This window comes from Puma concolor, chromosome E1, assembly GCF_028749965.1.
Source record: "Puma concolor isolate L17-30 chromosome E1, mPumCon1.1.hap2, whole genome shotgun sequence".
Lineage (NCBI taxonomy): Eukaryota > Metazoa > Chordata > Mammalia > Carnivora > Felidae > Puma > Puma concolor.
In genome coordinates this window covers 9,175,601-9,196,082 of record NC_141680.1, presented here as the reverse complement: position 1 = coordinate 9,196,082, position 20,482 = coordinate 9,175,601, and the positions used below count along the sequence as shown (strand labels likewise).

General features: G+C 44.2%; 1 protein-coding gene and 1 long non-coding RNA gene across 4 annotated transcripts in view; one reads left to right on the top strand and one right to left on the bottom strand.

The window, feature by feature from the left end:
* Window positions 1–2,378: 2,378 nt before the first annotated feature.
* LOC147574053 (uncharacterized) lies at window positions 2,379–9,833 on the bottom strand. The gene is made up of 3 exons (XR_015243692.1): window positions 9,763–9,833; window positions 8,516–8,656; window positions 2,379–2,805 (listed from the first exon to the last, which is right to left on the bottom strand). It is a non-coding gene; the product is annotated as an uncharacterized LOC147574053 (long non-coding RNA).
* A 135-nt stretch (window positions 9,834–9,968) lies between these two features.
* The window catches only part of TEKT3 (tektin 3), a 35,630-nt gene continuing 25,116 nt past the window's right edge, over window positions 9,969–20,482 (top strand). The window contains exons 1-2 of one of the 3 annotated variants that reach the window (XM_086686075.1): window positions 9,969–10,051; window positions 19,353–19,958. In XM_086686075.1, the coding sequence (XP_086542201.1) occupies window positions 19,380–19,958 (579 nt within the window). In that variant the 5' untranslated portion in view covers window positions 9,969–10,051; window positions 19,353–19,379. Of the gene's footprint in view, window positions 10,052–10,298; window positions 10,512–17,758; window positions 17,929–19,352; window positions 19,959–20,482 lie in introns of those variants that run through there. The other 2 variants (XM_025920408.2, XM_086686076.1) reach the window with 2 other exon arrangements.

The following is a 20,482-nucleotide window of genomic DNA, read 5'->3' as shown; positions in this document are numbered from 1 at the left end:
AGCCAGGTCACGATCTCGCGGTCCGTGAGTTCGAGCCCCGCGTCAGGCTCTGGGCTGATGGCTCGGAGCCTGGAGCCTGTTTCCCATTCTGTGTCTCCCTCTCTCTCTGCCCCTCCCCCGTTCATGCTCTGTCTCTCTCTGTCCCAAAAATAAAATAAACATTGAAAAAAAAAATTAAAAAAAAAAAAATGTAACTCCTTCTGAGTGATATGCCCCCCCAAACCCAAGATCATCTATCATCAAAACCTGTTTGATGAATGGACACCTGTGTAGGTCTTCCTTTAATTTTGGAGGAAACGAACTAAAAACCGCGAGGTTGGCAAAATAACTCGTTGCCTAATTATTGGAGTGATTCACTTTCTGGACCATCGCCAAGTGTTTGGGCTGTCCCTCTGTTTGGCTCCCCAGAATGTTTCACACTTGAGGCCAACACACTGTTGAGAATAGGAAGGGTCTTGGTGGAAGGGTGAGGGGATCAGGAGGACCCCTTGAACTTGCTCCCCTCAAGGCAGATCCCTTGTAGGAATGAATATGTACTGAAGCAAAGGCAGGAGAGTGATGCTGTGAAACCATCTGAGGCCGACACGCCCCTTGGAAAATGTTCCAGTGCCTCCAGTAGGCTTGCCTAACAGTCCAGAAGTCTCCACCGGGTTGCACAGAGTTTCTGTGCTGTACCCAGCAGACACTTCGGTGTTTCCTGAGAACCACTCTCAGAGCCATGGTAGACTCACAGTGGCCTTGTCCCCTGCCATCACCTGCGGGCTCTCTTAGACACCCCCTTCCCCACCCCCCCCCCCAAAAAAAACAGTGCAGCACCCAATAAATTATTTAAACCTCCAGGATGTGTGTCTCAGAAACCAACGAATCTAATTTTTTCCCCTTAAGCCTAGTTATTTAAAAATAGTTGTCACCTTTCCAGAAGCCTCGGCCGTTTTCTGTAAGCACCGATGACCTCATCCAATGTTGTGGCTAACTCGCAGCCACATATAATTAAGTTCTGTCTTGCCGTGTTTCTGCTGCAAGATGATGCGAGGCTTCCCTTCCTGCTACGCTGCCGTGGGAGGAGGACGCCGGGAGAAAATACCGCCGTGTGTGGCTCACAAACCTTCCACCGTCAGCCCTGTCTTGTTCTGTAAGAAGGCCCATGCGCTCTTCTGCGGGGCAAGGCGGGGGCTGTCCCTTCCCCTGTGCTCCTACTCAATTTGCCTAACAACCTGTAAAGGCAGTAGCATCATCCCCCCTTCATGGATAAGGAAATCGAGTCTCAGAGAGGTTATGACTCGGTCATTGTCTTGCACCGGTGGAGGGCAAACCCAAGACTACCAGCTCGGTCTGTCTTGTTACTGAGGCTGTGTGTCCTCACCCACGCGCCCGGGGCCACCTTAGACAGAAAACACCTCCTTAGCTGCGGCGGGTACCCCGGGTGGGGGTGTGGGAAGCTGTGTTGGCAGATGACTGTGGTCTTCAGAAACGCCTAGCAGATGTGAGCCTAGAGCGGCGCTCCCCAAGGCCGGACGCGAAAGGCCCAAAGCCGTCCCAGCCGCTGAAGTTCAGCAGCGCGCTTGCGCCCCAGGTAGAGCGTGGGGAGTGGGCGGTGGGACCCACAGCGCCCATCACACTGTTCCTGGGGGAACAGCCGCTGCGGCGGTGGGGCGTTTGCAGAATTGCAGCGATGACAGACGGAGTGTCCTCGGAACACTGGGGACTTTGAAAGGTAGGGGGGACGAGGGGGAGAGGACCCTGTTTCGTGGGCAGCTATGAGTCAGACCTCTTGTCCCTGGGGGTGGGGAGGTGGCCTGAGGTTGCCTGCAGGTGATAACACAGGTCATTGTCTTTTCTCTTTGTCTTTTAATTGACAAGCCACAGGTTGTTCTGAATGAAGTAGGAAGTAATACAGTGTGGAGTTTATGGTTTTCACTTTGGACTCAAATGATTTCTAAGGAAGGAGAGACTATATAGGTTTATGTGTATATATATACACCTATACATATACATATATATACACATACATACACACCTGTATATACAGGTGTGTATGTATGTGTATATATATGTATATGTATATGTATATATATACATAGGTGCATATGTACATATATGTACATATATGTGTATATGTATATAGGTGTATACATATACATATACATACATACAGGTATGTACATATAGGTGTATACGTATATATATGTACATATATATACACACATACGTATGTGTACTTATACACACAGAGACAGAGACAGAGAGAGATAGAGAGACAAGGGAGAACATATAGGCATATATTCCCAGCAGATACGTGTAAGCAGGCTCCAGGTATTTATGTAAATGAGAAGACATTAGAATATCTTGGGGCATGGTGAAATTTGCTTTTTTTTTTTAATGTTTATTTTTGAGAAAGAGAGAGAGAGAGACAGCATGTACGTGGGGGAGGGGCAGAGAGAGAGGGAGACACAGAACCGAAGCAGGCTCCAGGCTCCGAGCTGTCCGCACCGAGCCCGACGCGGGGCTGGAGCCCACGGACCCGCGAGATCATGACCCGAGCCGAAGTCGGACGCTTAACCGACTGAACCAGCCAGGCGCCTCTGCTTTTGTGTTTTTGTTTTTAATCTCGAAGACTCTTCCGCAGAGAAACTTGGAGCTGTGCTGGGCTCACCCAGAAGTACTGTGTGTGGAAGCAGAAATGAAGCTCCGAGGTGAATGCTCACAGGCCTCCGGGGTGTGGGGGAGTCATCGAGGGATGCTGGCGATGCGTCTCCCAGGCCCGGGGAGGGAGATACAAGAGAGATACAAAAATTCCTCCTGGTCCTAAAAACAACGACAACAACAACAACAACAAGTTAATTTAAATTCGAAATATAAGTAACTATTTTAAAAATCTCACTCACAGGCAGGAGAAAGGACACCTTGTTTATAATGTCGATTATGTCAGTTTAGAAATACCCATCGCAAGCAAAAGAAATCAGGAGGCAGAGTATCTCCTTTGCCTGTAGACGCCCCCTGATTGTATTTTACACCTGAAACTAAGATAACCCTGTATGTTCATTATACGTCAATAAAAAAAAAAATCCCTAAGATTAAAGTAAGGTATTACTGCTCAGATCCAAGTAGACTCCTTTGCAATAAAGTTTGTAGGGATTCCCAGGCCCCACCCTAGACTTACTGAATCCGATCCCCTTGGGATGAGAGCCTGAAGGCTGCCTTTTAAAAGCTCTCTGGGCAATTCTGATGTGTCATGCTCTGTACTTGGGAATGTTCTAGCAGAGCAAAGATGGCTGTGCATTGTGACTCAGATGAGCTAATTATTGGCCTATGAAGAGCACTTGGTATTTTTATGAGCATTCTAGAGAAGTGTGGGGTGGGGAGGGGGACGATGTTGATTCCCGGCAAGCTTGAATTCTGTTTGCATTTGCTCGTGTCTGTAACATTCTGGCTTTCCATTCCAACATCTCCACACCCTACCTGGCCTGATCCCTCAAAGATCACTCAACGTCCACTTGTGAACAAAGATGTCTGCTCTGTGCTCCTGTCTCTTTTTTGGGGCCGTGGTGAGCCAGGCTAGGTCAGAAGGCTCTTTTTATTTTATTTATTTATTCAAAAAAAATTTTTTTTTAACATTTATTTATTTTTGAGACAGAGAGAGACAGAGCATGAATGGGGGAGGAGCAGAGAGGGAGACACAGAATCGGAAGCAGGCTCCAGCCTATGGGCCATCAGCCCAGAGCCCGACACGGGGCTCGAACTCACGGACCGTGAGATCGTGACCTGAGCTGAAGTCGGACGCTCAACCGACTGAGCCACCCAGGCGCCCCCAGAAGGCCCTTTTTAATCTAGTTATAGAGCAAACATGGAGCAAGTCCCAGACGATGTGCCTCAGTTTCCATTCTAGTCTGGTCCTGTCATCACTGAAGGCATCCAAAGGCATCCAAAGCCCCCAGAGTCACCTCTAAGCCAAAAGGGCTCCACATTTATGGTTTATATATAGTTCCCTCCACCCTCCTGGTTGGTAGACTTTCCACTCTCTGTCTCCTCCTTAGTTTGGGAGTCTCATCTTGGTTGCTGCAAGTGACAGAGGGGCTATGGAAGTCGGAAGACGATTCCGATGCTTTTTCTACCCAAGCACGGACACTAGTCGGAGTCTTTTCAGCTTTTCAATATCTCAAACAGATTGCCTCCCATCTCCATTATTCAACTTATTTGGACACTGATTTGTCTTCCAGTCGCTCCTATTTAAAATCATCATGGCCTTCTGGATAATTCTCAGGAAACTCTCCCTGAAGGATTTGGCAATGAGTGGCCAGAACATCGGGGCCACCGATGAGGTGGTTCCCAGCTTGGGTTGTAGGCTCTTTGGGAAACAGAGATATCTAACTACCTTGAATAATGAGGGCGGCAGGAAGGAGAGGCAGGTAGAAATAAGAAATCTCACGGAAATGGGAAAATGTTTGCAAACTGGAGAGTCGCTGAGGATACGGTAGGGCCTCAATGACAGGACTGTGTTGTTCCTCCCTGGCAGTCCAAATGTATGAACCTCAGCCAGAATTTCGCAACATCAAACATGCCGACTCAAATACTCTCTGCGTGACTCAAAACCAAACTTTCCAAGAGAGAGGCTCTGCCTTGACTGGGTTTGGTGCTAGGCTACCTCAGTCTTCTGGCCAGACTACAGATGGGCTACCTTTGAGCTAGGTGCCCACTTGTGGTCCAATCAGCTGTGGCCAGGGAGAGTGCTGGATGGGAGTAGAGAGCCCATCATAGGAACCATGGCCACTGTCATAGGTTGGGTTCCGTAGAAGCCGACCCTGAGGATTAGTGTGAAAGTGACTTATTCAGAAAGTGTTCCCCTGGAAAAGTAGTAGAGAAATGAGGAAGTGAGATCTAGACATCTAGACGGGAAGTCAGGAGAGGAGGGGTACAATATCTAGCCAAGTCCCCAGGAAGGGGAGTTTGGTTCAGTGCCTCAGGGGGAGCTCTGGAGATAGGGTATGTCCCACCTCAGAGTCGTCCCAGTCAGGGCAAGGCAACTGGGACATTCATCCCCGTGAACTCATTAGTCTTGGGTAACGGTTGGCCTGAGGCACAAACTCCTAGACATTTCTAGTGTTTCTTCTGCAGGGAAGGTAGCTGCTGGCAGCCAGAAGGCAGTCCTTCTTCAGGGAGATGTAAAGCCCAGTGTTGCGAGTGACAGCACTCTGACAGGCTGTGCTCACGAAACGGTCAAAGCATCTGACGGACTGTGGACTGTAGCACTGACATCATCTGCTACAGCCAGCTGAAGAATGTGCTAGAGAGGCTCTCTTCACCAGAGTGCTGTGGTCGTGGCTGACGCCATAAGCTGACTAAAGTCTTCCCCACATTGCCTGACTGTGACGACGACCCAACGAGCCGGGAGCTTAGGTTCGGGTCATAAAACGTGCAGTCATGTGTCTAGGGCCTGTGTCTACCGTATGGCACCTGCAGAAATGGCCAACCGAGGCCAACATACATCAAAGGCCGACACACAGCAGACAAGGTCACGTTCACCAGACTCTGGCTCTTTTCAGTGTAGGAAGAAGGGAGGAACTCTTTTCAACCAAGTCAACAAAGAGAAATTAACTTCCTTATTAATCACCGAGAAATACCACTTCAAATACCTGATACAAACACAGCACGTCTGTCTATAGAGCCGGCTCCATTTTTATTTCCGCAAACTCTCCTCAGTTTGAGGAGCGGCAGTATTCTGTATCACCTAGAAGCTAAGCTTTCGGGATTCCCTGGCTGACTGTGCGTTCCCTCTTTTGGGGACTCTCTCCACACTGGAGCCCGCACCATCCGGGCTTTCCCGTGTCCCATCGGATGGTAATCTCTTTAGAGATACGAACAGGGACCCACTCACGGGGATACAAATATTCAACCGTTGGCTCTCAGGGTAAAGTGTATTCTTATACACACATACACACAACTTTATTGTATCCTTGAATGATATAAAGGATGTATAGCTCACAATTTACAAATGATAGTGATATACGATACTCTGTGTTGTAAGTTCCATAGCGCCAACTGATTTTCACAGAGTGCTTTCCACTGATTTTTCGCTAAACTCTTCTGTCTCTGGGCAGCCTACGGCTGCGGTTGATGAACGAGGAAGCTCCAACCTGAATGTCGGTCGGCATCTTCATTTATGTGAACAGGTAAGACAAACACGGGGATGTGTGTTGGAACTTCACTCAACGACAAGAGTGACGTCAAAAATGGTTCTGGGGACCACGGCTGGAAGAACATCAGCCCCGTCCCCAAAGGGCTCACAGTCTCACGGGAGAGACGATATGTAAAAGCATGTGACAAGGCGACAATGACTCTGATGGAAACACAAGGAAAGAGAGCCCTGTGGGAGCCCTGTGGGAGCCTGTCCCACTGGATCAGGAGGCCACCCCAAAATGGGACACTCGGTGCGGCATGTAGCTTCTAGAATCACAGCTCGTCACCTGCTACACAAGGGAGTAGAAGATGGTGTTTCAACTTGGCAGGGTCTATGTGTCTTCGGCTCTCCCCAGGTACTCCACTCCCCACAGGGCGTGCCCTGCAAATTTCACGCTATGACAACGTCTATTCGGTTGAAAAAGCTTAGGGTGATACACACCCCTACCTACAAATAGCTTGGTAACGTAAGCAAAACACAACAGCGGCCGCTGATATCGCCTTCCTGCGGTTGTAAACGATGAAATTCTCAAGGAATGCGTCCCACACTCACGTGGCCCGACCAGTGCCTTGTGAAGCCCTTTTCTGTAAGTGTGAGTGCTATGTTCTGCGCCTCGAGTCAACGTGGATCTCCTATCCAGTTCACAGGTTGACGGTGCACCTTCCACAAGTACCCATAGTCAGCCCAGCGCTCAAGGAAAATAAAGGCAAGCCGTTGACAGGGGCGGTGCGAGTTTGAAAAAAATGTTGCAAATCTGTGTCTCCGTCCTTCCTGAGAACGAATGGCGGGGGACGCAGGTCAAGATTTACACTGCTCTGTAATTTTAGACTGCACTTCAGGACTTACCTTATCCTAGGACTTCGGCTCTCACGTTTTTTACAACGCGATACTTCCGATTTCCCCACATAAATAGCCATTAGATGGACTAATGGAATGAAAAGAATTTAGAAAGAGCAGGCGGGTTAAAGAGACAGCCGGATATAAAGGTAATATATATTCTCTTTTATTTTCCTGAGTGCAAATGTTGTTTTTACGTTTTTCACATTTAAATTCAGGTTAGTTAACATACCGTGTAGGATGGGTTTCAGGAGTAGAACCAGGGATTTATCACTCACATGTAACACCCAGTACTCATCCAACAGGTGCCCGCCTAATGCCCATCCCCCATTTAGCCCCTCCCCCACCCAACACCCCTCCAGCGGCCCTCAGTTTGTTCTCCGTACTTAAGAGTCTCTTCCGGTTTGCCTCCTCCTGTGTTTTGATTTTTCCTTCCCTTCCCCTGCGTTCATCTGTTTTGTTTCTTAAATTCCACAAATGAGTGGAATCATATATTTGTCTATTTAATTTTCCTAAATATTCTCACTCCCACACACTCACACCCCCATACACCTCTTTCACTTCCTTACTCTCTCTCTCCCTCTCTGTGGGTCCTTCTTCCATCTTTTTTTCCATGTGCCACCCTTTGGCTTCTCTTCCCCACCCCCACCCCCCCACCCCTGCACTCCTAGACAGTATACTCAGATGGGGAACTGCCTTCAAGCCTCAACTGACTTAGAACCTTTCACTGAATACACAGATAAACCAGGTATTTTTCAACTGCTTTGGAGAAGGTCTGCAATTAGCTAGACATGGGCATGGATTTTTCTTTCTCTCACTGAAGCGTATTTTGGGGACACATTTAATGTTAAGCCAGTGTTGCCCAAACTGTGTTCCGTGGAACAGTTAGTGTTCTTGGAGATGATAACAAGCGTTCTGAGTTGACCAATCGCCTCTTTAATGGTCCGGGGAACACACTTTGGGAAACACCCATCTCATGCAGTAAGACTTTTCTTTTTTCTGTGCTAAAGGGCTGAGGAAAGGAGCCCTCAGATTCCATCCCAGCCTCCAAGGGCTGCCCCTCTGGGGACGGAAGCGGCGGTCTGTGATGGGGGTCCCTGCTTACTTTCTCACTCCCGCTCATGTTTGACAAGCTTCCCACCCCGTCTCCTGCTCTGCCCTCCAGGATGAACAGAAGCTTGTCCACGGCCCCCTCGTGATCTTCGACTTTGAAAGGGTCTCATAAAGCAGCCGTGGCCCGGCACTAGCTTTCTAAGCCTGTTCTCTTGTGGTTCCGTTGGCCTTTGTGCTGACAAGCAAGCATCTTCCGCAAAGACTCTGATCCCAGAACCTTGAGGAGGTTGTGTTTAAGCTCTCTTGGACCAGCCATTGAATCCTGATCTGTGGGCCACTCGCCCTCCCTTCTAGATGGTGTCAAAATTATTTAGACTGCCTTATTAAAGGTGTTATCCTATAAAAGATGGCTTTAAAGCCTCCGAACAGGGGACCCCGTGCCTGCCTTACCTGTTGTTACAGAAAGCGACTCCCCAGGTCTTCAGCAGGTATGGATGTGTGCTGGGCTGCAGTACCTTCCTCACAGGGGTGTGTTGATGAGTTGAAGGTCAATGTAGCATCTACCGAGTCTACGGCCTGCAGGCCAGAATTCTGAGAATTAATACAAAATGCACACTATTCGTGAGACAAGGTAATTTCAAAAAAGGTAGCTCGGGGTAAAATGTGTGTTAGGCAAGAAATAGAAAGAGTCGCTGGTAAGGAACATAGGAGGACAGGAGAGGGTTGGGGAGCCCTGGTGCCCTGGTGGGGTCTGGGGGCCCAGACTCGTCCTGTTTAGTTCTGTGGCTGGGCTGATGAGCAGCTTTTGATCATTGGATGCCGTCTGTGGTTTTCCTACTCGGGGATAATATTCTGGGTTTGTATCCATGGTCAGACCTGCTGTGTTGCCTTAGTGGAGACACTGGTGGAGGAACAGATTTTCTAGTTCAGTTCACGTGAGTTGGCCTCTAATCAACCTGGAAAACAGACTCACATCTCTGAAGGGGCAGAGCTGAGGTCCCTAACCTTTAGTCACCTCACTAAGGTCTGCCAAGGGCCAGCCTGATGATGCCTTACCCTGGCAGCAAGTCCCCTGGTGTCACCCTTTGGTGGGATGTCACTCGGGGATTCCCAGACCAACCAAGAATGTTTAACCGGGGCTTTTTTTTTTTTTTTTTTCCTGTAGCGCTAACAGTAACTCTCTGGCCTCACTGTTCACCCATTAAGACGGTTGCCTTGTAGAAAAGAGCTCCTTGAAGTCTGACAGATCTGAGTTTTAGTGGGACTTCTGCCACTTACTGTTTGGGGGGCCTTGCCTATGTCAGATAACTTCTCCAGGCCTGAAGTTTTTGTGTGTGTGTAAAACGTAAATTCCTACCGCATGGTTGTAAGGAAGTTGCACGGGTGAATAGTGATATATGGAAGACAGGTGACCCAGTGCCTGGGTGAAATAGGGCAGGCTACTGTCTACGGAAATATTTGCGAGAGAGAGAGAGAGAGAGAGAGAGAAAGAGAGAGAGGGCGCCCAAATCTTTTCCTTAGAGTGAGGAAGGAGGGGAGGATCACTAGATAACGCCACCAAGGGAGAAGGCTCTGCTAGACAGAGGACAGGTGCGAATGTGGAGTCCTGCCCGTATCCTGCAGGTAGAACGGGCCACCAAGTCCCCTGCAGCTGAAGAGTTCCGATTCAGGTGCCGCAGGAAAGGCGGGGGAATCACCTTGGCCTCTCCGTTGAGTGGCGCTTCACCCGGTCACCCCCGGGACCCAGCAGGTCTCCCAGGGAGCCGTGGTTACTAGGCGCGAGAGCGTCCATGGCAACCGCCAGCCACAGGGTTCCTCCCGCGCCCGCCGCCCGCCCCTCCTCCTACGGGCCAATCATCTCCCGAAGAGCTGGCAGGGGCGGCCGTTGAGTGGTCCGCGGGCGCTGACGTCACAGGTGGGAAAGGCGGGGCCAGGGCCGGACCGGTAGGGGTCCCAGCCCTCAAGGGCGGGACTGCGCGCCGACAGGTGAGTGGTCTCACCGGCTCCTGAGTGCCGCTGGGACGACCCCTCCAGGGTCCCCTTCCCCAGTGAGGCCCCAACGTCTGACCTCAGAATTGGGGGTGAAGTGGAAACCCTGGAATTCCCAAGGATTAAGGAGTTATTTCTAAATACGGAACCAGCAAAGGGGGCGTCCGACCCCCCCCCCCCCCCGCCCCTGTGCTCCCTCGTGTGATTTCTCAGTGCTGTGCTGTTCCACTGTCGCGCTGTGTCCTGCTTCATTAGCCGGGTTTCTAAGTGCCACCAAGGGGAGGGCCCTACAAACACTTGGCCGCTCAGAGAGGGTTCCTGAGGTTCCCATCAAGGCAGGTGTTCTCCCGCGGCCTGTGGCCATTTGTGTTCCTGCTCTGACCATGAAGCTCTTGTATTTTGACCGTTTAGACCAAGTCCCTTTATGTTTCCCCCCTGGATGCTTATAATGATGCAGGTAAGCATTTTAGAAATGGGTTAAAATTAGTTGTCTGGTCACTGTGAAAAAAGGCAAGCAAATTGTTTCACTACTAGGCAAAGTGTTTTGGGGTTTCTGATAAAATATTCTGCTGTTTCTTTTTTCTTTTTATTTATTTATGTTTAAATGTTTATTTTGAGAGAGAGCGAGCATGAGCAGGGGAGGGGCAGAGAAAGAGAGAGGGAGAGAGAGAGAGAATCCCAAGCAGGCTCTGTGCTGTCACTGCAGAGCCTGATGTGGGACTCGATCCCAAGAACAGTGAAATCATGACCTGAGCCGAAAGCAAGAGTCGGCCTCTTAACCGACCCAAACACTCAGGCGCCCCAACTCTTTTCTTTTTAAAATGAAATATTTTCCGCAGTAGAGCATTCAAGCATCCATGCATCCATCATGAGGCCTCCCTCCTATGTACCCCCTTGGGAATCGCGTCCCGTCTTTTCCTTTCCTGTCTGGTTTCCACGGCTCCCAAACGCTGAGGTCAGAGGTTGGGGCCTCACTGGGGAAGGGGACCCTGGAGGGGTCGTCCCAGCAGACTACCTACCAGAATTTAGTGTTTACTTCTACTCTGTGTATTTTTATACCTTTACTACTTATGTATTTGTCCAAAAATGAACGTATAGTGTTGTTTTTCAAGTTTATATAATGGTGTCATGCTTTACGTGCTCTAGGTCATGCATTTTAACTGCCCTGTGATAATGCTTTATGAACTTCCTACTGATGATGTGTGCATACTCCTGTTGATAGACTTTTTGACCGTTTGCTTTTAAAAATTGTTAGAAACATATTCTGGTACGTTCTAATTGCATACACACTCAACTTTCTCTAGGTATATATCAAAAAGTTGAATTGCTGAATAGGGAAGGTGCCTTTTCTTTTCTTTTTTCTTTTTGTTAAAGTATGTTTTTATTTATGTTGAGAGAGAGAGAGAGACAGGGAGTGAGTGGGGGAAGGGCAGAGAGAGAGAGAGGGAGACAGAATCCCAAGCAGGCTCCAGGCTGACAGTGCAGAGCCTGATGTGGGGCTTGAACTCACCAACTGTGAGATCATGACCTGAGCTGAAATCAAAAGTTGGACCCTTTAACTGGCTGAGCCACCCAGGCCCCAGGGGAAAGCACTTTTTCAACTTTACTAGAGACTGCCCCATAGCTCTCCAGTGTATGCTCACGTATATTTCCACTCTCGGTGACGGGAGTGCCTTATTCAACATTTTTTTTTTTTTTTTTGGAAGAAAGAGATTATTTCGCTTTTCCTGCCTTCTTGTTTAACATCTGCTTAAAAAGAAACTGCTTTAATGCTGAAATCTGATACATTTTTTAAAAATTCTGCTGCTCATTAATGTATTGGGGGCAGTGTTTTCTTTGTGTTCCAGTTTGAAAGTGGCAGTCATGAGATGGCTATGACCAAGGGGGCTAAGGGGGACTGTATGTGATTATTTCAAGCCTATCTTGGTCACTGATCTGAGGCAGAGTGTGAAGCAAGTCATGTACACCCACTCTACTTGTCATATCTTCTGCAGAAGATGATCTACAGGTTTTTATACCTTAAAATATTTATGAGTTTAAAGTCTTCCCTAAATATGCTAATAAAATATGTTTATCCAACCAAAGGTCATCTTTTGGATTGTCAGTGGAGCCTCCCAGTACTTAACAATCTTTGTGTGATTGATTGTATTTTTGGCATGTTAATATTTATAGAAGACAATTATAGCATTTTTTCCCCAGTAGGTAAATAACTATTGCCTCCACATTAAATAAATATAGTCAAACACTGTATTTGACTTCATTTCTTAAAATGTTTTTCTGTCATGCCTAAAAGTATAATAAAAAAAAAACAATCGCATAATTTAGGGTCTGAATTTTTCCACAGCTATTTTTGGTCATTTTTCCAAAGAATTTGCTCGGTTTACTTGCAAATAGGAGACATTTATAGCATCAGCTGATTATCTTAGTATGTGCTGCACGAGCCCTGTTAAGATGTGCCTGAGTTAGAATTTAGAGATTTAAATGTTGTCAAAGGCACATCATCAAAGTAAGCTATAGGCTTTTTAAAAACTGAGGTATTATTCCCTCCTTAAAAGTTTGGTAGAATCCATCAACAAATCCATCTAGGTATGAGGTTTTCTTTGAGGAAAGATTTTAAACTATAGATGGAGTTCCTTTAACTACCAGAGGGCTATTCAGGTGATCAGTTTCCTCTTTAGTCAGTTTTGGTTGTTTGTATGTTTAAAGAATTTTGTCCATTTCATATCTGTTGCCAAATTCCTTGGCATAAAGTTGTTAGTAACGTTGCTTTATTAATGGTCTAATGTGGGCAGGGTGTATGGCAATACCTCTTTTTCATTCTTGATATTGGTAAGTTTTCATCTCTTTTTATCCTGATCAGTCTGGTGAGAGGTTTATCCATTTTATTGTTAGAATTTCACTGCTTTTGTTTTTCTGTTTGTCTGTTTTCTAGTTCATTGATTGTTCTCTTCTTATTATTTCTTTCCTTCTACTTTGGCTTTACTTTGCTTCCATCCTCCCCACCCCACTATTAAGAATAAAGTGGAGAGCACTGATTTTAGCTAATTCTTATTTTCTAGAATAATCACTGAAAAATCATTAAACACTGTTTAAGCTGAATCTCACAATTTTGACGTGCTCTGTTTTTATTCTCATTCAGTTCAAAATATTTTCTAGTTCCCCATGTGATTTCTTCGCTGACCTAGAGGATAAGTAGAAGTGTGTTAATTTCCTACGATTTGAGAAATTTCCAAATATCTTTCTATTCTGGATTTCTAATTTAGTTTGATATGGTCAGAGAACATATTCTGTATCATTTCAGTATTTTATGTTTATTGAGAACTTGTTCAATGGTCAGTATATGGTCTACCTTGGCGAATATTCTGTGCAGTTGGATATAGTATGTAATCTGCTGTTTAAAGATATTTTTTCTTTCAGTTTTACTGAGCCAAATTGAAATAAATATAGCACTATATAAGTTTAAGGTATACAGCATAATGTCTTAACTTACATGTGTTGTGAAATGATTACCACAATATTTGGTTAATATCTATCATCTCATATAGAAACAAAGAATCTGCTGCTTTGAATGGTGTGTTCTATAGAGGCAAATTATGTCCAGTTAGTTATACGGTCCAAATAACTTATTTATCAACCAATTTTCTATTTTTTCTAACAATTACTAACAGTTGAGTGTTGAAATATCTGACCATAGCTGTGGATCTATTTCTCATTTTAGTTCTGCCAGTTTTTGCTTTATGTGTTTAAAATTTTATTGATGGTTGCATAGACATTGAAGATCGTTACATCTCTTTGATTAATCCTTTTCTCCTTATTTCTCTCTTTATTTGTGATAATATCTACTGTTCTGAAGTCTTCTTGGTTTGTTATTAATATAGCCACTTCAGAATTCTTTTGATTTGTGTTTACATTGCATCTTTTTCTATACTTTTATTTTTAACTTATCTGTGTTTTATATTTAAAGTGGTTTTTTTTTTTGAGAAAGCATATAGTTCAATATTGCTTGATAAAAACCAGCTTAAGAATCTGTGCCTTTTAATTTGATTGTTTAAACTATTTATTGTGAATATAATTATCAGTGTGGTGGGGTTTTTTGCTTACCATCTTGCTATTTGTTTTCTCTTTGTCTTATTTTTGTCTCTTTTCTCTTGGATTAATTATGCATCTTTTTAAGTCTTCCATTTCCCCCCATCCTATTAGCTGATTAGTTTTAACTCTGTTCTATTTCTTTCTTAGAGAGTGTTCCAGGTCAGGACCCCTTTATACTCAAATAACCTCATGGTGAGGACCTCAAAGAGCTTTAGTTTATGTGTATCGCACCTATTTATATTTACTATATTAGAAATTAAATTGAAAAGTTAAAAATATTATTTTTTAAAAAATAAGTATACAACTCATTATAGAGTAACGTAAATAATATGTTTTATTAAAAAGCTATGTTTCTGGAACAAAGATCATCTGGTGAGAAGAGTAACATTGTTTTACATTTTTGGCAAAGTTCTTTGATCTCTGTCTTAGAAGCTGGGTTCTCCTGTCTACTGTATTCGGTCTGTTGTGATATCACATATCACATCACTTCTGGAAAACTCCATTGTAAATCTTGTGAGAGAATGAGAGTGAAAAAAGAAAATAACACCTGAGTATTTACTATGAAAACAATTTTGACCTTGTCATCCCTGAGAAAGTTTCAAGCAAATCTGTGGGTTCTTGGGTCATATCTTGGGAACTGATGCTCTAAATTTTACAATCTGTATCTTAAACTTATTGAAGTACATGTTTAAAGAACATTATTCCATTTTAGTTATGACCCTTGCAATAAGACATTTCCATTTCAGCTCTCCATCATTTGTGCTATTATGACCATATAATTTGCTTCTATTTTTGTTATAAACCCCACAGTAATTTTTTGTTATTTCACTTTACACAACCATCTTTTAAAGAAATTTAAAAGTTACAAAAGGATATCTTTTATATTAGCACACATACTTACCATTTCCAATACTTTATTTCTTTGTGTAGATCCAAGTCTCTATCTGGTATCATTTCCTTTTGCCTGAGGAATTTCTTTTAACAGTTCTTTTGGTGCAGTTCTGCTGATGATCAATGCCCTTGGCTTTTGTTTTCATGGAAAAATTTTATTCCAACTTCATCTTTGAAGGGTGCTTTCACTGGATATACAGTTGTAGGCCTACACTTTCTCCCAGCCACTTAAAGATGTTGTTCGATTGTCTTCTGGCTTGCATAATTTTTGACAAGAATTTTGCACTAATGCTTACCTTTGTTCATGTCTTTGTAGTGTGTCTTTTTGCTCTGATTCGAGTTTTTCTCTTTATTGCTGATTTTCAGCAATTTGATTATGATGATCTTTGAGGTGATGGTGGGTGTGGCAATTATGATGGTAGTGTTGTGTGTGCATCTGTGTGCATGTGTATAGGGTGTGTTTACCCTCTTGGAGTGTTTAGAGCTTCTTGGACCTGGGAATTTATAGTTTTCATCAAATTTGGAAAATATACAGCCATTATTTCTTCAAATATTTTTTCTGTCTCCCCTTTCTATATGGCATTCCCAAGTACATGATTTAGTCTAACACTTGATGATATGCCTATGTTCCCGAAGATTCTCTCTCTCTCTCTCTCTCTCTTTTAAGTTAAAAAAGCCTGTATTTTGGTTTGATTAGATTTGAACTCACTAACTAGACTATGTCTAATTTGCTGGTAATCCCATCTAGTGGAATTTTTCAAGTATATACTGTATAAGAACGTATTTTATGTTTTATTCCTAAAGTTACATTTGGTTCTTTTAAAAATCCTCCAAGTCTCTCTTCATTATGTTCTTGTTTTCCTTTAACTACTTCCATGTTGTTTGCTTGTTCTACCACATCTTTCCTGTTGACTGATTTTTTTTTCCTAATCATATGTCACATTTTTCTGCTACTTGCCATGTTTGGTAATTTTGATTCAATGCTGGACATTGTTATGTTACATACATGAATGTCTTGATGTCATCAGGCAATCAATTACTTGCAGATTAATTCGATCCCTTTGAGGCCTCTTTTTAAGCTTTGCTAGAATGACTCGTCAGTACTTTCATTCCAGAGATGGGTCAGCCTCATCTCTAATGTGTGACTCCTCGGAGTCTCCATGGAATGCTCCAGATTATCATCAACAACTCTCCACTCTGATTGGTCTGAGTTCAAAATGTCTCTCCACCCTCTGTGATCTCTAGAAATTGTTCAGTAACAACCCTGGCATCCTTCTTTGCCAAAGTTTGTGGAGCGTCCCTTGATGTATGTACAGCCTGTTGCTCAGCAAAAACTCAAGCAGATGCCTACATAGACTTAGGGAGCTTGACTTATTCTGGAATCCTGCTTCACAACTTCCAGCTGTGTCAGCTTCTCAAAGTTCTGATCTCCTCCTCGACTCACACATGTTGACAGGCTCTGATCCGTTTTCATCTGTTTTTCCCATAATCTGGAAGCTGCCTCCAGGCAGAATGCCAGGACAATCAGAAGGCTTGCCTTATTTGTTTCTCTTCTCTCAGGAATCAGAGTCTCGTGCTGCTTATTGTCCAGTATCTGAAAACAGGTGTTTCATATATTTGCTCTAGTTTTTTAGATGTAAGAGCCTAAGTCTAGTCTTCATTACTCTATCATGGTTGGAGGCGAAAGTCTATTTTGAATTTTTAAATATTGCTTAGGCCATGACACTCTCAGTTTCTTTGACAAATAATGACTCGAAATAGAAGATGTTGCCATGCTGTCATCTTTTGGTTGGTCCTCCTGAATGACTTTTGAGATGGCTGACTGGAGCTAGAACTTCTGTTGTGTGACTGTATAGAACATTGTGTATCATGTAGAATATTGTGTCTCTGTGTGAAACTTACTGCCACCCACGAGGAGCTCTACATCTGTGAACATTAAACAACTGAGCTTTATGCATCAGATTCCAGATTTTTAAATTACGTCCCATCCCTAATTTAAAAATATAGCACTGGAAACTTTTGTAAACTGTATTGAATTTCTTCATCCGTACGTCTCCTCTGGGTTATGAACCGCAGCATTTCAAAAATCACCACTCAGAGTAGATGACTCATGGTTTGACAAACATGGGTTTAGATGCCTCAGGACCTCAATGTAATAGGTGCTGGGCAAACATATGTGGTAATTCTACTCTTGGAATTCCTCGGTTGAAGGACCAAGGGAGTCGCTAGCTTTTCTTGTCAAGAATTAAGAAAATCCAAGTAAGAGGGGTCCAGTGCCTGCTTGAAGCTTCTTGCTGAAGGAAAGATGACAAGATTATTTCTAGATTTGACTAGAGAAGAGTTTAGAACTGAAAGTAGCCATGGGGACCCGAAGGGCTCGAGTTGCTCTCAATTTGCTCTTCCGAAAAACAGCGTTTAGCTTTCAAATGGAGGTGAAGAGATGTGACTGATTATTAAGGTTTCTTTTTCACCATCATGCTTCTAGGTTTGGCCAGTACAAGGTGTTTGGGCACTGAGGGAGGGAAGAATTGGGAAAAAGTCAGGAAGGTAGGGTTGTGTGGGCCACCACCACTGGCAGTGGGCAGCTGTTTCACCACATGTGGAACAAGTACATTTTGATTTGACCACAATTCTACAAATAGATAATTTTGTGGTTTGGGGGCCAAAGGCCTCAAGACATAGCTATTGAAATAATCATCAAATATTTTTTTTTCCCAAGACAGGTATGGAATTGGATCTGATTTATTTTTCCTTTTTAGTAAATGGGTCCATAGACACTGACCCCCAAGTAGAATGACATTTAGATGCTGGAAAGTATGTCACAGACTACGGCATCTTGCCTTTCTGGACTAATAACGATCAAAAGTTCCAAACAATAGAATACTTTTCAAGGGGTAAGCAGGAGGAAGTGGAGCTCTATGTTCTAAGAGGGAGAGAAGTCAGAAACATATATTTTTAAACATGTGTGCTCTAAATGATACATAAAATGATTAAGGTAATTCAATATTTGTATTTAAAAAGCTGTGTTCAGCATCGGGCTCTGGGCTGATGGCTCAGAGCCTGGAACCTGCTTCCGATTCTGTGTCTCCCTCTCTCTCTGCCCCTCACCCGTTCATGCTCTGTCTGTCTCTGTCTCAAAAATAAATAAACGTTAAAAAAAATTTTGAAAAGCTCTGTTCGTATGTACAAATGGGATATAAGTAGATGCAGCTTTAAAGTAGCTTTAAAAACGATGCAGATGGTGGGGCGCCTGGGTGGCTCGGTCAGTTAAGCATCCGACTTCGGCTCAGGTCATGATCTCGCCGTCCGTGAGTTCGAGCCCCGCGTCGGGCTCTGTGCTGACAGCTCGGAGCCTGGAGCCTGCTTCTGATTCGCTGTTTCCTTCTCTCTCTCTGCCCCTCCCCTGCTCACGCGTGCGTTCTCTCTCTCTCAAAAATAAACATTAAAAGAAAATGATACATATGTTGGCATAGGAATAGGAAAAATCTGGAAAGAAACAACTATTAATGAACCATTCGATGTCCACTTGGGGGGATGGATGGATATTTATCTTTTACTTTATATACTCTTTTGTATTGGTAGGTGAAAAAGCTAACATTTATCGAACATTGAATTTGTGCCCAGAGCTGTGCTAAGCAATCCAAATACTTACCATTGTCTTGCTTGGTCTTCACAATTGCCCTAGAATGTCTATACTGGAGGTGCCTTGAGGTGGCATGTTGCCAGCAAGAGGGAGCTAGGCGCCTGCCTTGAGCTGTGTTTGCAAAGCAAGCACACGGTTGTTACCCAAACAACCAAGGATCGCTTGGTGTGGGGGATTCTGCCAGGCAACCCCTTTTTATTAACACCTCTCCTAACAGTCCAGAGAATGAAGCGCTATTATTATTCCCAATTTAGAGATGAGGAAATTGAGGCACCGAGAGTTTAAGTAACTTGCCCAGTGCCTCACAGCTAGCAAATAGCAGAGCCAAGATTTGAATCCCTGTCTGTCAAAATGCGTATTTCAGGCTCTTCATGTAGATTTGTTACGAGATAATAACAAATTTAAATCATAATTAAAACAAAAATTCAGCAACTCAGATGGCTCATCTAAAAACTGTGATGTTAGTGTATTCTAGAAACAGAGATGGGAAAAAAATCCTTTTGGAGCATATTATCGCCAGTAAAGGTGGCTGTCGAATTAGAACAGACACCTAATATGTTAGGGAGCACTGCTACTAAAACTAAGTCAAATGTGGCTTTTAATTTTTAAATTTTCACCAAAGATGAATTTATGTGACTGCCTATTTTTATGTTACCCCCCCCCCCCCTTAAACAGGAGAGATTTACAAACTGTCTGAGCATCATGGAGCCTCTAGGTTCTACGTTAACGGCAACTTACGCCCACCCTAAACCAACACCAACCAATTTTCTACCAGCCGTCGGTACTCTGGCATCCAGCTACAGGGACCGCTTCCCCCACAACAATGTGACCCATCCCTTGAGCCTTCCTTGGAGGCCAAGCACGTACTGCAAAGTAGCCTCCAACTCACCAACCTTGGGCCCGTACTGCACCAGATCTCAGAAGGTGTGCGACAATACCATGCTTCCCTTTGTTTCCAACCGAACCACTCTCTTCACAAGGTATACTCTCGATGACTGGTATAGGTCCAATCTAACCAACTATCTCGAATCCGATACTTCCCGACATAATTCCGAGAGGCTAAGGGTAGATACGTCTCGCCTGATTCAAGACAAGTATCAACACACAAGAAAAACTCAGGCAGACTCCACGCAAAATTTGGGAGAACGAGTCAATGACATAGGATTTTGGAAATCTGAGATCACTCATGAGTTGGACGCAATGATTGGAGAGACAAATGCACTCACTGATGTTAAGAAAAAATTGGAGAGGGCCTTGATGGAGACAGAAGCCCCTCTTCAGGTAAATATAAGACCTTTTGATGAAAAAACACTATGTATTTATATGATTGTAACCCACTGGTTGAATTACTGAGGTTATTACCTATTATGTTTTCCTTCACCTGTAGAAGCCAACCTCCTATCAATGCATCTGTAATTAATTTCACCATTGGTAAAACCGTTATGAGTTTCATACAGAACAGCCATTTAAATGGAAAGAATTCTGAATGCAAAGCAAAGGAGGCTAACTAGAGACATATTCTTTTTTTTTTTTTTAATTTTTGAGGGAGAGAGAGTGAACGTGAGCAGGGGAGGGGCAGACAGAGGGAGACAGAGAATCCCAAGCAGGCTCTACACCATCAGTGCAGAGCCCTACTCAAGACTCAAACTCACGAACCATGAGATCATGACCTGAGCCGAAATCAAGAGTCGGCGCGTAACCGACTGAGCCACCCAGGCACCCTGAGGGACATTCTTAAGACACACAACGTTTTATGGTGAGAATGCCATCTTCCCATCTATTAAATAAGCTGCTTGGTCATTGCT